The sequence below is a fragment of the Mustela lutreola genome, chromosome 14 (genome assembly GCF_030435805.1).
Source record: "Mustela lutreola isolate mMusLut2 chromosome 14, mMusLut2.pri, whole genome shotgun sequence".
Lineage (NCBI taxonomy): Eukaryota > Metazoa > Chordata > Mammalia > Carnivora > Mustelidae > Mustela > Mustela lutreola.
Window position 1 is genome coordinate 13,727,139 of NC_081303.1, and position 17,861 is coordinate 13,744,999.

At 51.2% G+C, this 17,861-nt stretch overlaps 1 protein-coding gene across 11 annotated transcripts in view; it reads left to right on the plus strand.

Annotated features, from left to right (window-relative positions):
- VASH2 (vasohibin 2) overlaps nucleotides 1-17,861 on the plus strand; it is a 39,328-nt gene that overhangs the window by 2,184 nt on the left and 19,283 nt on the right. For 5 of the 11 annotated variants that reach the window (XM_059145014.1, XM_059145007.1, XM_059145011.1 and 2 more), the window contains exons 2-3: nucleotides 8,282-8,439; nucleotides 13,161-13,235. In XM_059145014.1, coding sequence (XP_059000997.1) covers nucleotides 8,318-8,439; nucleotides 13,161-13,235 — 197 coding nt within the window. In that variant the 5' untranslated portion in view covers nucleotides 8,282-8,317. Of the gene's footprint in view, nucleotides 1-8,281; nucleotides 8,475-12,327; nucleotides 12,385-13,160; nucleotides 13,236-17,861 lie in introns of those variants that run through there. The other 6 variants (XM_059145016.1, XM_059145009.1, XM_059145015.1 and 3 more) reach the window with 3 other exon arrangements.

The following is a 17,861-nucleotide window of genomic DNA, read 5'->3' on the forward strand; positions in this document are numbered from 1 at the left end:
GCAAGCTGCAGAGAAATGCTACAGAGCCTGGGGGTGATGGCATAGCAGATGGTTTTCGTTGCCCCCTGGGGACACTGGTGTGGCTGAGACGACTTCTGGGCTGGTCTAGGAATGCCAGACCTGAGACCTGAAAGGCCATCTGGCTGAGTCCCTAACCTGGAGCATCTGGTGACCTGAGCATCTGAGCCCTGCAGGCCAGAGAGCTGCATGTGCCCTTGGGGGGAGTGACAGGGCCCAGAAGCTTCCTGCTGCAATCATTCAGTGCTTTATTGCAGCAGGTCACGGAGCCCTTCACTATGCCCAATGAGGACATTTCTTGCTTTGTTGCCGGCTGTGATTTACCCCTGCTGGGCTTTCCTGGAGCAGGAGAACAACGCTGGTCTCATGGCTGGCAGTTCTGACTTCAGATTTTTGTCCTTCCTTGACTGAGGCGTGCTTTACTTAAGGAGGACCTGGGAGCCCTTTAGCCCTGGAAGAGAGGTGGCCACAGGGGACCAAGGCCTGTTCCTGCTGTCCTATGCTGCAAATCTAATTCAGCTCCCGACCTCTGACCCTACTGCTAAGGGTGGCTTTGGCTTTCTCCTGGTCTTGTGTGTGCAGACCCCTTTTCTCCATAGGAATCAGAAAGTGTTTTTTTTTGGTGGAGACTGCTCTCCCCCCTCTCAGCAGAATCCCTTCTTCTTCCCAGAGACCTCGTGGGGATGGGGAGCTCATCACCTCACAGGGCAGCTCGCCCAGGGCCTGGCCAGATTTGGGTGTTGGTGGTTGGGAAACTCTTGTCTTCAGTGGCACAGAAATTCTCCTTTTTCACCTTCAGCCCCATGTGACCACTAATTGTTGGGTTGCCCTTTGAATCAGAGCAGCGCACCCCTACCTCCTTCACTATTCATAGCTCCCTAGAATGTTACTACGACACAGCCTTCTTGGAATAAAAATCAAGGGACTGAATTCTAGTCCTGGTGGTGCTGCCTCTGGCTTTGTGGCCTCAGTCACTCACTTAAAAAAAACAAACTCTGGTCTTAGTTTTCTCATCTGTAAAATGGGAATTGACAAGATTTCATATCAAGTTCCTTCCAGCTCTTCAGTCCCTTGACGATATGACCTGCGTGTCTCCAGATCTCCAATGCTGAGCTGTGTGGCAACAGAGTTGACTTAGAACAAGTCCTCAGGACCGTGACCTTCCGTCATTCTGCATCTTCCTTTAGTTCTTTGTCCTCACGTAACTCCTTTCACTGTGTCTTAGTGTCACAGTTCCCAGATCAAAGCACTCTCCTCACCCTCTTTCTAGGACACTTGCTAGTTTGTCAGCAGTCAGTCCTCTAAAATAAGCACCTATGAAACACAATATTCTCAATGTTGTCTGAGTGGTTTAAAACACAGATTACTTTCCCCTGAGACCTGTACCTGATGTTTCCATTATTGTGGCTGAATGATGTGTTCTTGGGAAAAAAAAAAAAAAAGTTCCCTTTTATACATAGCAACGACACCGTCTTATCTTTTCGCAGCAACCTGAAGTCACAGCAGAACTCCTGCCAGGCTGGGAAAACCCCAGGCCAAACACAGACCTTGGCTTTTTGAACCTGAACTTAACATTTCTCTCTCTTACGTTGCATCATAATAGCGTGTTCTCTGACTCCATCTCCGTATCCCCTTCTCCCAGGTCCTGACCTTCCCCAACCCCTGACCCCTACCTAGGTCCTGAGACGGGAAACATCTTCAAAACAGCTTCTGGTTCCAGGGACCACTTCTTTGAACAGTCCAAGGGCTGTTCTCACACTCAGCTGGGCAGACTTTTCCCTTTGGGTCTGTGTCTTTTCTCCTTTAGCAAGTGTCTTGCTGAGGACTTTGTATAGAAGAGGAGTGGTGGGGGCGCCTGGGTGGCTCAGTGGGTTAAAGCCTCTGCCTTCGGCTCAGGTCATGATCTCAGGGTCCTGGGATTGAGCCTCGAATCGGGCTCTCTGCTCAGCAGGGAGCCTGCTTCCCCCTCCCTCTCTGCCTGTCTGCCTGCCTACTTGTGATCTCTCTCTCTCTCTGTCAAATTAATAAATAAAATAAAATAAAATAAAAAGAGGAGTGGGGGTGGGCAATGGTAGAGCGCTGGAAGGTACAAGAACTTTAAGAGGAGGATGGAATGCTACTTCTTTGAGGCCATTTTGTGAACAGCCATGGGAAGTTCTGCCCACAGGTCCAGGTCCCTCTACCTGGGCAGGGGCGGGAGTGGGAGGTTTGGGGCTCAGGGGTCTGGGGGTTCACCCCTTCTGCAAGCCTCCTTTTAAATGTGTGACTGCAGGCCTTGCCCCTGGTGGTTACTGGGTCCAAGGCAGCAGCTGACTAGGTGAAGGCGGGGGCTTTTCACGGAAAGTCGGAAAAGCAGCAGAGTCAGTTGGAGGACGGTAGAGGACGAGAAAGGCGAGGCGGAGAGAGCGCCCGGCCCAGAAAAGAGAGCAGGGTGTGCTAGGAAGCCGCTCCTCCTGCTTCTCTCCCTGCTGAGCTGAACTCTCCAAGGGGCAGCCAGAATGGATTCAGCAGGAAACAGTGATCGTTTCTTAAAGACCCCATGTTTTCGTGCCTCTTTCTCATGTCGGTTCTAAATTAGGGAAGGATTCAGTTTTAGAGGACTCAGCTTTGCCTGAGCAGAGAGGTGTGAGACTGCGAGTCTGCGGCCAGGGCCCCCTTCTGCCCCCTGCTAGCTCACACAGGCAGCACACTCCTGCCTCTGGAACCGTGGTCTGTCCTTCCTGCTTGGCCCAAGGTTGAGACCCCCCAGAGCTCCATGCCAGGACACCCTCAACAGGGTCCTGGCTGCCCTTGAGGCAGAGGCCTGGGCTCCATTCTGGGCTGGTGACTGATGTTCTGTGCTGCTTCTCCGAGTTGCCTGGTGTGTCTGCACTGGTAACTGTTTCTTCCAGAGCAGGGGCAGCAAAAGGCTTTGCTTTCTTCTCATTCTTTCTGCTTAAAGATTCCTGGTGCCCAGTGTTCTGGCTTGCCTCCTTGCTTCCTTTTCTGCCTTTCTGCTTCTCTTGCTTATGGGGATGCCATTTGCACACCTGTGTCCCCTGACATCATTTCTCCCTGCATTCTTTGGACAGGTGATTCTGTTTGCCGAGAATGGGATGAGAAGGAGCCTGACCACAGAAGCCTTGCCCGTGGTTCCTTTCAGTATTCTTGAACAATAACCTTCCTACCCAGCCCATTCCTTCCTCCTGTCCCCCACCCCCCAGGGACCCAGACCACAGGCCTATGTAGAGAGGCTGGGCTGTGACTTGAGGGGCTGGTGGCAGGCGGCAGGTGGCAGGAACCTTGAGGGGAAGGGCCGTGGAAATCGAGGCTGGGGTTTCAGGTGAAACGGGAAAATAACATGAGGAGGGACTCTTAGGGTCTGTCAAGGAGGAGAAGATAAAAAAAAAGTGTGCCAAGCGCATTTTATAAAAAGGTTGTAGCAATTTATGTTCCCATTGTGCCTTTTAAGAGCATCCCTGTCAACATTAGGTGTCCACATTTCAGAACAGCTCTACTGATTGGAGGTGAAAATGGCATGTTGCAGTGGATTTACTTTGCATTTCTTTCTTTTAAGCTTTTATTTATTTATTTGTCAGAGAGAGAGAGGGAGAGGAGACAAGCAGGGGGAGTAGCAGGCAGAGGGAGAGGGGGAAGCAGGCTCTCCTCTGAGCAGGGAGCCCGATGCAGGACTCGGTCCCAGGACCCTGGGATCATGACCTGAGCCCAAGGCAGACACAGAGCCCAATGAACCACCCAGGCGCCCCTTTACTTTGCATTTCTTAAATTATTAGTGAGCTTGAAATTCTTTTTCGAATATTTATTCACTTTTTTGGTAAATTGTCTTTTCATGACTGTTTTTAAAATTACGATAAAATATCCAAAACCTAATTTTACCATTTTAACCACCTTTAAGTGTACAGTTCTGTGCATTAAGTAATTCTCACTGTTGTGTTCCATCTCCAGAAGTTTTCCTTCTTCCCTGGCTGAGACTTTGTACCTATTCAACGCTGACTCCGTCTTCTCCCACCCCTCCGTCCCTGGCAACCACCCGTGGGCTTTGTCTGTATGAATCTGATGGCTGTGGGAGCCTCAGACGGCTGGCCCCTCTTCTCCACTGTTCCGCTTTCTACGGTTTCTGCCATCCATGGTTCCCAGCTCTCTGGAAGCAGGCGATTCTCTTTCTGACCTTTGGTCAGAAGGTCAACAGTAACCTAACGCCAGGTCACGATGCCTTATGTCATTCCCCTCGGTTCGTCTCATTATGTAGGCATTTCATCACCTCCTATCTCAAGAAGGGTGAATAGACTACAATTAGAGATTTTGAGAAAGATCATATTCACATAATTTTTATTACAGAATGTTGTTATATCTGTCCTATTTTACTGATTGTCTTAATCTCCTTACCAGGCCTAATTTATAAATGAAACTTTATCATAGGTATATGTATGCATGGGGAAAAAAAAAACAGTATATTTAGGGCTTGGCACTATCTGCAGATTCAGGCATCTGTTGGGGGGGGTCTCAGAATGTATACCCCGCGGGTAAAGGCGTATGATGGTGAAAGAGGTATCCTATACTATTTGTCCCTTTGTGTTTTGCTTATTTCACTAAGTATGTCCTCAAGGTTTATCACATTGTAGCTTGTGTCAAGGTTCATCATGTAGCTTGTGTCAAAATGTCCTTTTTTTAAATTTCATTTTTATTTTATTTTATTTTTTTTGGAGATTTTATTTATTTGTCAGAGAGAGAGAGTGTACACACAAGCAGGGAGACTGGCAGGCAGAGGCAGCGAGAGAAGCAGGCTCCCTGCCAAGCAAGGAGCCCGATGCGGGACTCGATCCCAGGACTCTAGGATCATGACCTGAGCTGTAGGCAGTGGCTTAACCAACTGAACCACCCAGGGGTCCCTCAAAATGTCCTTTCTTAATGCCAAATAATATTCTATTGTATGTATTTACCATATTTTAAAAAATAAGCTATGCCCAACATGGGGCTCAAACCCTTGACCCTCGAGATCAAGAGTCCCACGCTCTACTGACTGAGCCGGCCAGGTGCCCCTGTACCACATTTTGTTTATCCATTCAGCTGTCAAAGGACATTTGGGTTGCTTCTACCTTTCGGGACATTTTTTTTTTTCATTAAAGACCAAAGAGTTTTCTTTTATTTTTTATTATTTTAAGTAACCTCTACATTCCATGTGGGGCTTGAACTCATGATCACGAGATCAAGAGTTGCATCCTGTACTGATGCGCCCGCCAGGGGCCCCTGAAGAGTTTTCTTAAAACTTTGAATGAACTTGTCATGAATGAAGGATATTAGCTCCTGGTCAAGACGTGTCTGAAGGGGGAAATGACTGTGTTCTCCTCCTCCACTGGGGTGAGAAGGCATCTTTGCGATGTTCCACGTGGAGTGTGCAGAGACTCGGGCCCTGCTGACTTTATCTTCTAGTTCCAGGAAAGTGCAGACCGTCCAGGCTTCCCCAGGCTAGATCCCGAAAACACATCAGTAATGAAGGCTAACATAGCCAGCCCTTCCAGAATACCAAGCGCCAATGCCAAGTTGCCGGCTTTGTACATTAGGTCCTACAATCCTCACAACCCGCCCCGACGGTTTGAAGTAGGTGATAGTTTCCTATTTTATCAAGGAAGAAATGCGCTTAGAGAAGTCATGGAGCTTGACAGCGTCCGCAGCGAGTAGGTGATAGACCAGGGACTCGGATCTTGTGTCTGTCTCATAATTAGCAGCCAAGGAGCCCGCCTGGTTTGTACAGTGCATTGTCCTTTGGGGGCACTGGCGGCCTGAGGTGCTGGTTGGGAGCCGGCCGCCAGCCGGAGCCCCGGCCAGCCGTCCCAGACAGCAGGGTGAGTTGTAGCCTGATGACATCAGCCCTCAGCTGTCTCGGCTCGTCTCCCCCTCGCAGCCCTGCTCCCCAGCTGGGGCTGGTGGAATGTGGCCACAGCTCCCGCACGCGCTCAGCCGGGTCTGAGGTAACCAGGCAGCTGTTTTTAAAAGCCTCTGGGCGCCACCGGGCTGCTATTCTGAGGACCAGCTGCTGCCTGTTTCCCACCCCACCATCTGGGTCTTGTTGGCTCTGTTGGGCTTTGGGGGAGTTGAAATAATTTGGTGGTTGGTCCCCACAGCCACCTCTGAACCAAGTCCCTTGGCTCTGGCAGGGATCTGGCCAAGGGACACCCCTCTGAGGATCTGTTAGGTGATTGGTGATTCTTTGGGGTTATTTCCACATGCTTTTACCATCTTTTGTATTAAATAGAATCAAACAGCACTTTTTGTGCAGAAATGCTGTCTCATTCCCCTCCACCCTTCCTCCATCTCCGTGTTCCCTCGTCCCTGGCCTAGAGCTTGGAACACAGCAGGTGCTAAAGAAATGTTTTGTCACATCTCCCCTTCTCTCCTCACTTCTCCGTGACATCTCTGGCACATCCTGATGCAGAATTCCAGGTATGGGCAGATCCGTGGATGTTACTGCAAAAGCAAGGACAAGATTGATGCTTCTAGTGTTTGTAAGGAAATATTTCATAATACATAGTACATTTCCTCAGTGTGCACGCGCACCTGCGCACGGGGCAGGGTCACGTGAGCCAATGGTCCCATTGGAACCTTTTGCTCCCCAAAATTACTCTCCAAGACAGAAATGTGATTTGTGTTGTAAACAAAGTGTAGTTTGCAGAACAGCTGTGTGTGTGTGTGTGTGTGTACACACCCCCTCACATTCACACACAGACACACACACACTCAGCACCTTGGCTGTGAAGTGGGATGTGTGATTAATTTCCTTTCTGCTGAAGGGGCAGTTGCTGCGAGGTAGAAAGTTGCAAAGCCGAGAGAAAAGAGAAGCCCGAGAGGGAGCGAATGTCAGGTGGCATTTTTAGTAAATGCAGCTAAACTTGTGGAAGGTGTGGAAGGTGTGGAAGTAGGGCAGGGGCCCGCCACAGGCCCCGGGGCAGCGCACCCTCCCACGTCACTGCAGCCCGAGCCTGGAGAGCAGGGGGAGAGCCAGAGCACGCCCTTTGGGGGTGTCTGACCCTGGGGCCCAGCCAGGCGGCCCAGCACTGTCCCCAAGTCTCTCCAACCAGCAGCTTCACCGTCGTCAGCTAAGCACTAAATCCCCAGAGCCTCCCTTTCCCTGTTTTCTCGAGGATGAACTAATCGGCCCTGCGGCCCCTTCTGCTCCTCCCTAAGTGGCTTACACCTGGAGGAGCTTCCCCTTTCCTTCAGGGCAGCAGCTCTCCTAGAGCCCCAGGCTCACGGGGACAGAGTGTCTCTGTCATCCCCAGCCCTGCCCCGCCGGAGGCTAAGCTTCAGGGACCAAGACGCACACAGGAGGAGGAAATGCCATCCCTTGCTTCCCAGGAAGAGACGGGCTGGGGGAGAAGCCCCTGCTTGTGCTCGCTCTTGGCCTCATTGGCCGCTCAGAGCTGCCTGGTGTCTCAGAGCTGGCGTCTTAGCTCTAAACTCCTGGGAAGAGGCACTCCCCTCCCCCACCACAAGTGTCACCTGCTGTTCTCTTCTCTTCCGGGCAGCAGTTAGAGCTTCGTGCTCTAACCGTGCTTCGTGCTCAGTCATAGACACTCGGTGGGTGCTGACCAAGGGGCAGGCGAGGAAAAGAGGTGCCTGGGCAGTTGTGAGGGGTAAAAGGGTAGGATGGCTCATGAGTCAGACGGGCTGCCCTTACCTGGGGAGAGTCATGGCCAGAGGGGGGTCTTTGCTAATCCACTGGGCCAGACTCGGGGAGGGGCCGCGATGGACATGGTGTTGAGGATCGAAGGCATGTGTGGCACCAGGTTGCATTCCTTCAGGGCACCATAGGTCTCATCGCTTCTCGGCCTTTTGGCTAAGGTCAAGTGCAGGGCACCAGAGGTCTTGCATTGGTGGTGTCCCGGAGTATAAAGGTTCATACCAGCCATGCAGCAGAAGGTGCAGCCGTGCAGTGAAAATGTGAGGGTGACTGGGGCGCGCCTGTGAACACCCTGGGCCAGGCAGAGTGGGGGACACTACAGACAGGGTCCTTGGCTGAAGGAGACGAGGCTGAGGCCCCTGTGGGGAGGCAGGCTGCGTTCACATTCACAAAACACAGAGGGCTGTAGAGAGTCGTGGTGCCCCAGGGCAGAATATGCGGAGCGGAGCTCCAGCGAGGGACCCCATGGTCTGGGGAGACCTTGTGCCGGCGGCCGTCTGCTGTGCTTCCCTCCCCATGGCTGCCCGCAGACACTGGACCCGCTGCATCTCCTCGATAAAGACTTCTCTCTCTACTGCTTTGCAGCCTTCAGTGCCGCAGGTTCCGAACTACAGGCTGTCGATGACGATCCCAGATTGGCTTCAGGCAATCCAGACCTACATGAAGACACTACAGTATCCTTCCAACCAGGGTCTGGGCGGACCCCACGGGGACGGGCGCGGTGACCTCGAGCCTCCTGGCAGGTCTGTCCCTGGCTGGTCAGCAAATGCTCCCTAAGGTTGGTGAGGCCGGACATAGAGGGGTGCCCCCGTGTGAGTCTGGAAGGCATGATCATGGGGGAATGTACTTGCCATGATCAGACCTTTACCCTGTTAGGCAGGTGCAGGCTGGGAGGGCAAGGCACGGTGAGGCAGCAGTGGCCGCCCGGGTCCCTCTCCCTTCCTCCCCCTCCCTCTCCCTTCCTTCGTCATCGTCTTTGTTTCCCTCTGCCTCTTTTCCTCTGCTGTCCGTCCCTCGTCCCTTCTGGGCTTTTTTTCTGCTCTTTTTCTTTCCTTTCTGACTTTTCTGCCTCCAGCGTGACTGCTCATGGTCTGTACGAGACCCACATGGCATTCATTGCCTTTGGCTTCTCAGGAGGCCCAGACCAGCAGCCTCGCTCCCGTCTGCAGGAAGAAATGGAGCCCTGGGATGGGGGTCCTCTCCCCTCATGTGAACTTGGAGACGTACAGAGGAGCCCTGCAGGGGCAGGCGGAATTCAGACCAGTCTGACTCTGGTCCTTCTCTCTGCCCGTGGCCTTGGCTTGCTGGTAGCCAGGGTTAGTTAGATCTGTTCTGTGGCCCTGCTCCAGCAACACTGTAAGAACAAAGAGCAGAGGTGGCTGGTTCATAGGCCACTGCGGGTATTGTTTTCAGGGCTAGGAATTTTTCAGGCTAGGAACGTGAGCTGGGCTGTCAGAGGTGTCTGTGAGAGGGAGAGACCGTTTGCCTGCGTCCGTGAACATCACAGCACTAAGCCAGCATCAGATGCCCTACAGAGGCCACTCTTGGCACCCTAACCCCTAGCACGTTGTCCAAGAGGTCAGTTCTCTGCTGACCTCTGTCCTTTGTCCCCAAAGACATAGAATTCAGCAGAAAGGATTTCATGGGGCACTGCACACTTGTCCCGCATGCCCCAGAAGAGGCTGTGCTATATGCAGGAATCTTTCCTGTGGATTTTTGTGTCCTCACTGAAGGGAGGGGCATACCAGAGGGGAGTAACACCAGTCGCTACTGATTTGGATAGGCAGGTTACATCATTAGCCTCTCAGTTCTCATTTCACAGGCAATCGTCTCCCTTGCATGGCATCTTTCCAGTGGAATCCTGAAGCCATAGTAGAGGGCGAGGTGGCACCAGTCTTCAAGGCTGAAGCCAACAGCTTGACTCTGACCCTGAGCAGGCTATCAGTTATTGGTGCCAACCCTCAAACTGGGACCCCTGGAGAACATAGTATAAACTTCTGCCAGGATAGCCCTGGGCCCCAAGAGCCAAGCCTTCCCTGGGTGTGACTGTCTTCTCACAGAACATTCTAGAAGGGGACAGAAATTACAACAGCTCCCCACTTCTATCTAGGACATGATCTTCACAAGGATCAGGCAGCCAGAGATGAGAGGGAATGTTGGGGATTCCCTGATAGGGGGCGAATGTGCACGGGCACTACATTTGTTCATTTGCCCGGAAACCCTACAGCACATTCTCAGCCAACTTTTCACAGTTTGCCTGAAGGATCTGCTTTTTCATTTTTCTTCTCTGACCCATAACGATGGTCACTGACCTAGATCACTGACCACAGAGAGGGCCGGAAAAGGGAAAATGCGACAGGCTGCTGGGATCATGCCCCTTGGTTCCCTGGGCAGCAGAGCCACTGCACAAAGAAGACAGAGCATGACCTCTTTGTCTTCTGAGCAGACCTTCACAGGCACACCTCCGAGACATTGCAGGTTCTGTTCCAGACCATTGCAAGAGAGCAAATACGACCATAAAACGAGTCCAGTGAATTCTTTGGTTTCCCAGTGAATGGGAAAGTTATGCCGACGCTACCCCATAATGTTACCCAGAATAACTGGGGTTTTGGCTCAGAAGCATAGGCTTCTGGAAAGACAGATGCCCCCGATCTCTGCTGTGTGAGGAGAGGCCTTCTGAGGGTCAGCTCGGGCTCAGTAAGTCACTCACTCTGAAGGCAACGTTTACAAGAGGCTTCCCTCCACTCCCCCAACTCACTTTCTGGGGCTCACAACTGTGAGAAACTGAGAAAGCAAGGCCAGGCAATATTTTGTTATTTTATTATGGGTTTGTCTCACCTTACACAGTAGGTATACAGACTAGATCTATGAACAGGGAGAAAGTTATGCATTCAGGTAGAATTTTGGCCCACTGAATTCTACTTTAAATATACCAAGAATCTCACGATTGGATTGAAATCTTTGGTCAAATAAAAAAAAATCGCGTTACCATGAGGATACCTAGCCCCTCATTTTTCTCTTTTCCCATGAAGATTTTTTATATTGTATTTTTCAAAAGCTGGGCAAGCCTATATACAGAGATGGGCTCTTCTTATGGCCCGAGCTGATCATCTCCAGCCTGGTGAGCTTATTAAAATCATCTTCTAGCTGTCACCCTGGAACCTCCAACACAGCTGTCCAAGGCAGGGTAGGGTGACTCTTAATGACTTCGAGGGTTAGGACCATGGCCTGAAGTTGGAGTCTCCAGGGGTGGGGCCCAGGGTCTGTTTATAATGACCCCCACTCACCCCATAGTTGTTGTGGTTTTTTTTGTTGTTGTTTTTTTAAATTAAATTTATTTATTTTCAGCATAACAGTATTTATTATTTTTTCACCACACCCAGTGCTCCATGCAATCCGTGCCCTCCATAGTCTCTCATGATTCACCCCGTAGTTGTTATTCGAGCTTGTGTCTGAGTGTCCAGGCATCTCTGTGCCAGGAGGGGATCCTAATCCTCCTTGGGAGGGTGCTCAGCGCCCCCTGCTGCCACTGCTTGTACCACAATAGGGTCACACATCTACTCTCCTACCCCCACCAGTGTCTCCATTCTTGAGTACCTTCCCACCATGTGCTTTTTTTCTATAGGAATTTGCTTGAGGCAGGGAAGAGAAATGTGTAAAGCAACTCTTCTTTAGGCTCTGAAAAAAAAAAGATCTAGTCTGCGAAAGCATGTCTCCTTCAGAATGACCTAGCACAGGCTTGCCAGTCCCTTATGCTTTCTGGGCAACCGGCTAAATCCCAAGTTGTGGGTAATAGTGTCATCTTCTCAGACTTAGTAACCATTGTCTAGTATCAGTCCAGTGAAATGACGGTGATGTCTCTACAGTAAGCTTTGCTGCAGAGACTGGACACTATTGAGAAACCTACTGCCATCCACCTGCCCTTCTATCCATCATCCTTCCCTTCCATCCATCCACCTGTCCGTCCAACCACCTCTACTCCATCCATCCATCCATCCACCCGCCCCTCTATCCATCATCCTTCCCTTCCATCCATCCACCTGTCCATCCATCCATCCATCCATCCACCTGTCAATCCATCACCCTTCCATTCTATTCATTCCACCATCCATCCACCCACCATCCATTCCATCAATCCCATTCATCCTTCCTTCCTTCCCTTCCTCCGTCCACCCTCCCGCCAACCTACCCATTTGTCCATCCATCTGTCCACCCATCTATTCACTTATTCCTCATTCATTTAACAACATTTGCTAGCTGGAATATGTTGGACTTGGGCCAGGCTTTGTGGGGGGTATATAAAGATAATAAATAAGTGGTCCTAACTCCCAAGGAGCTTGTAGTCTGGCAAGTGAATTAAGACATGTATTCAACCAACAGAATGCAGAGCAGACTGAAAGGATCTATTATAAAGGTCCAGGGTGTTTTGAAGCTGAAGTTAGAAATCAGATTTTCAGGGAAGGACAGCGAGGATTAAGAGGCTCTTGGCTACCCTGTGGCTACTGGACACTTTCTGGAAAGCCCCTCACTCTTCATTCCTCATCCCTTTGAGAAATCAATGCATGCTTCCCCTCTGAGTCACTGGGATCTTTGGAGTTTTCTATCACTTTCCCTTTACATACTTCACCCAGATACAATCACACAGGGACCCAGTTCTTTGAAATTAGGAAAATGAGACCGCTGAGTGGGTAAGTGGTGCATGATCCGTGGGCCAGGGGACCACTCTCCTGCTTGAAAGCTGTCAGCTCCCTCTCCCACCCTTTATGCCTGTATCCCCTGCTGCAACATCCTTGTCTGTCAGGGGTGGGGGAGGGGAGGTGCCCCAGGGCCAGATTGGTGGTGGGGCTAGGGGCTGGGCCTCTCAGACAGCTAAGCTCTGTGGGAGATACGAACTCTTACAGAGGTACAGGAGGCCTGAGCGTTGGTTTTTGCTTTTTGGTTTTTGTTTTTTTGAGTAAGCTCCACACCCAGCGTCACAGTTTCAGGCTTCTTTTTGGCAATGCAATGTCAGAGTATATCATCTTTTTTTTTTAAAGTAGGCTCCACGCCCAGTGTGGAGCCCAGTGCAGGGCTTGAACTCACAACCCTGAGATCAAGGCCTGAGCTGAGATCAAGAGTCGGACCCAATCAACTGAGCCGCCCAGATGCCCCTGAAGTTTGTTTATGGGACCTCCTCTTGTTGCTCTTTGTAATGCCCCTCATCCTGGGGCCTTGAGAGTACACCACAGCATACAGGCACTAACTCCAGGAACCAACTCTTGGAGAGAGAAGTGGAGAATTTAGGAGTTTAGTTCTGCCAGGTCCAGATGTGCTTTGGCTCTGTCTTGCACAGCAAGCTGTCCCCTTTCCCTCTATAATCCTGCATGTCACCTGGTGTGGAGACTGGCACACTGATGGATTGACAGACAGACAGACTGCATAATTAAATCAGTCCTGAGATGCTTTGCTGTGCTCTACCCTACAGGTTAATGGAAACAGCGAAAGAAATGACTCGGGAGTCCTTGCCTATCAAATGCCTTGAAGCTGTCATCCTGGGGATGTATCCTTGAAGTGACGTTTGCTCAAGTTTACTTCATAGATGGTGGCCTCCCTGTGGGGCCCACTGTGCCTTTATTGTTCCAGACTCACAGAAATTATGCCTGTTGTCTGGTTGGGACAAAGTGTCAAGCTCTCCCTGGTGCTTCTCTTTAACCTTGACCTTCTGGACTTGAACCAGATCAGAGCCTGGCTCCTTGGCTCATTGTGGACGTTTGCTGCAGCCTGCCCCAGGCCTAGCTCTCAGCCAGATCCACTAGTTACGAGGGGAATTCCAACTTAGAGGGACTACAGAGAGAGCATGTATCATTCTTTTTTGCATTTTTCTGGCATTGCAACAGGATAGACACTCAAGAGGAAATGGGGTTATCCAAAGGCATCTTGGGGAAAATTCTAAGAGTGGGTTGTGGACGAGACCAAGCAATGGCATAGAGTCTTGACTCCGCAGAATGTAGAGTTGAAACAAGGGTCTGGGCTCTGCCATACTTTCTGTTCCATTTTCCACCAGACTCCTGGCTCCTTAGCCCAAGGGGAATATGGTACAAAAAGCTATGATGGAAGTAGAACGTGATCTGACAGAAGAGCAAAGAAACTTGTTGTCCCTTGGGGTGGCTGGCTGGAAGGGACAGTGACCAAGGGAATATAACAAGACATGAACTTGGGAGGTGGACCCAAGAAAAAACAGTTGGGTCCTTGAGTGCTGTGCTGAGAAGTGTGACCTTCCTTCTAAAGGCTAGGGCAGCCCCCAAGAAAGCTCGGCAGCAGAGGCACGACATGACCAGGCATGCGTGTTAGAAAGGTGGTTCTTCAGGCAGATTGAAGGGCAGACTGGAGAAGAAGCTGGATCTGCGAAGCCCGTTAGGAGCTGCTCCCTGAGGGATACGGTGATGCTTGAACTATGGTCCTGGCCACGGGAACAGAGGTGAGGAGACATTAAGAAGATAGAATTTCCAGATCTTAGAGGCCAACTGAGTGCCGGAGTGGATGAGGAGGAAGTCAACCAATGGACTGGGTGGTAGTTTGTGGAGGGTGGGCGGAAGGGCTGAGGGCGAAGGAGAGGTGAGATTCTTTGACCCAGAGGCCGGGCTGATTAGCTGTGAGAGTTAGAGGAGTCAGAGGCAATGAGCCCACATCTCTGGCTTGGAAAACTGGGTGATCGGGTAGGTGTGCTGCTGCCCAAGGAGGGACTTGCGGGGAGAGTCAGATTTATGGGGAGGGGAGTTCAGATTTGAGTATGTTCAATCTGAGACGTGGGCAGGGGTCAGATGTTGGGGTGGGTATGGAGAGTGTGATGCTCACGAGGGGGCTCGGCACCGGAAATAGGAATCGGGGAGCTGCACGTACTTAAGGAATGGTAGCTGCTGTTCAAGGAGTGAGAAGAGAAAGATCAAGGAAGAGATCCCACCCTGTTGTGGTTTAGATGGACATGGTGAGCCCGTGACAGAGACGAAGGAAAGTTAGAGAGCTGGAAGGAAACCCAGGACGGAAAGAGGCAAGCGTGACATCAATGGAAGGACTCGTGGCTCAGAATCAGACCAGGGACAATAGGTCAGGGGCAGTCTGTGGGCTTGGTCTCCTGGACATGTTCATGGGAACGGCAGTGTCTGGCCCTCTGCAGTGTTCAGGGCACTGGCAGGCTGCGTCTGAAAAAGATGGTCTATAGGTGCCCAGGCTGACCTTTGAAAAATGGGAATTTGAGCCTTATTGTGGCCCTTCCCCCACAGTTCCGTCCTACTCCTCCCTGCTTCTCACAAAGGAGAGGAAACGTGCGGGGGTGGGGGGGGGGGAGCCCAGCCAGAGGGCAGAACAGGGTGGAGACCGCAGGGAGTCAGTCACAGCTGTTGGCCTGAGCCTCCTGTGAGTTTGATGGGGGTGAACAGCTGTTGGGGGTTTGCTGGGGGAGTTAGTGAAGGAGAGCCAGAGCACAGGCCCTTCCCTGGGCAGGCCAGCTACCTTCAGACTCTGCTGATGGAGGTCTGGGTGCCTCTGGGCGGAGGCCATCTTGCTTTACACGGTCGCCATGTCCCCGCGCAGTGGCGTAAACCCAAGCACAACTGCAAGTTTCCTGGGATTAATCAGTTCTTTTGGGTCATGAGGGAAACACTTGTGACTGGCCTCTGGGCCTGTCTAAATCAGAGGACAGTGTGGCCTTGGTTTTCCTTTATTCTTACCAGTGTGACATTACAGAGAAGGGCCCGGAAGAGAACGGGGCGCACACTGCTGAACTCAGGGAAATTTGACTCTTGGACACAGACAAGAAACACAGACCTAAATTCCAAAAGTTACGTCTTTGTCTTTTCTTTTTGCTCTTTGTCAGCATCCCTATGGTCTGCTTTTCTCTTGAGCACAGTGAAGGACAGGACTTAGGTCATCTGTCTGTGTCTCCCACAGGCCCCTCTGCAGGTCCTGGGAAACAAATAGCACCTCAACAACCTTGAAATAGCTCCGCTTGCTTGCTGCTTGGAAGCCTGTGTCCCCTGTCTTGTCCTTCCTTGTTTTCTCCCGTTTGATGCTAGTCCAGAGTTAGGATTCATTCAGGAAGAGCCCCTACTTTTGCTCATGCACACACTTTCACAGGCCTGCAGGAGACAAAGACCTTTGATTCATCTTCTGAATCCTGGCAACGATTTGGGAGGGCCTCGCTGACCATGAAGGGGCTTAATCATGGTGTGGGTTAGATGCTGGCTCGATCTCTAGGAGCTTGGACATGGCAGCTCCCTCATCCCTAGAAAAGCTCAGGTCACTTCCCTGCCTTCATCCACACTTCCTCATCCCCTTCCTATACTCCAGGTCCCAAGTCTTCCCGATAGCCATAAAGATGGAAGAAATCCTAGCAATGGCAACTTGTGACAGAATGGACTGGTGGTCACTCCCATCCCCCGCCTCCCTCCCTCTTCTCCACGTGGTTGACTCTACACCTCCCACAGACTAATTTCGGTGTGGTCACCCCATGACCTCTTCTCTGCTCTCCCAGAGGCCGCTGGGCTTGCCTCTCTCACAGCACCCATCACTGGGGTGGTTCTTTTCAGTGTCACTGTGACCCCATTGACATACAGCACTGTTCAGGTTTAAGGTAAACAGCATAATGGCTTGACATACGTTTAGTGTGAATGTGGTTTTTTTCATTGTAGTAAAATAGTCATGCCGTAAAATTAGCATTTTCACTCTAAGTGTACAGTTGAGTGGCACTGAGAACACTCCTGTTGTCACGCGAGCATGGGCACCAGCTGTCTCTAGAACCTCGTCTTCCCCAACCGAAATGCCACGCCCGTGGGGCGCACACTCCCCATTTTCCTCGCCGCCCCCATCAACCACCTGTCTACTTTCATCTCTACGATTGTGACTACTCCAGATACCTCAGGAAGGGGAATCATACAGTATTTGTCTTTTTCTGACTGGCTTATTTCTAAGCCTAGTGTCCTCAATGTCCAAGTTGAGCACGAGTCATAATTTCCTGACTCTTTAAGGTGGAATGATATTCCGTTGTATACACCACGTTCGTTCATCCAGTCACCCATCCGTGGGCACGGGGACCGCGTCCCCCCTTTCTGCTGCTGTGAACATGGGTGTGCAAGTCCCTGTTCACATCCCTGCTTTTAGTTCTTGTGGGTACACGTCCAGGAGTTGTTGGATCATATGGCAAATCAATCAATCTTTCTTTCTTTCCTTCCTTCCTTCCTTCCTTCCTTCCTTCCTTCCTTCCTCCTCCTCCCCTTCCTTCTCCTTCTCCTTTTTCTTCTTTTTTTTTGAGGAACTGCCATCCTGGTTGTGTCGTGTCCATTTTGAGTCTGTGTCCCCGACAGGCTTCCAGAAGGGGGCTGCGCTCTTGCTCTCTGGCTCCATAGCCCTGCCCACAGCCTGTCGGGCACTGGAGATACGCGCCCAGTGAGGGTTCGTTATCACTAAAAACAACTGAGAAAGCTCTTCTTCCAGCCCCAGAGAACTCACCCCAGAAAACAAGCAGGAGTGGGCGTCAGGGGCCTCGGAAGGTTGGGATTTCACTCCCTCCCTGCCAGTTCATGTCACAGGAGGAAGTGACAAGAAAACAGCTAACTTTAGAGAGAGGAGACATGCTTTCATTGAGGCCCTGTCCTTAGGTCAGCCTTCAGGGTTGGCTTCTGGTGGCTTCTTTCTTTTAAGCGTACCTGGCTGGCCCTCACTGAGGCAGTCTTTTTTTAAGTCTCAGGAAGGTGTCTCGCAATGGAGGGTCTTCCTTGCAGCAAGCATTGACGGAGCATGTCTCTGTGCCAGGCCTGTGCCATGTCTGGGGACAGACACCAGCCTGTGATACACAACTCCCGGCCTAACAGATGCAAAGAGACACCCAGTTATAACACTGGGTGATGAAGCAGCAAGCGCTGTTAGCTGTGGTGGTTCTTGAGCTGGGCGGTGGGGCGGGGTACTTAACTCCTACTGAGGAAGGCTGGGGAAAGGGGGAAGCGGGGGGAGCAGTGCCTCTGTACCATTTGGGATGCCGCATGTGTAAAGAGAGTAAGCCCACAGCATCCTTCTCACTCGTGATTTTTACGAGACCCCGAAAATCTTTGCCCGGTTAGAATCCCCTGCCCTAGAGGGCTGCTGTGTGAGGGAAGCAATAAGGAAGCTCTACTGTGATAGGGAGCACCACATG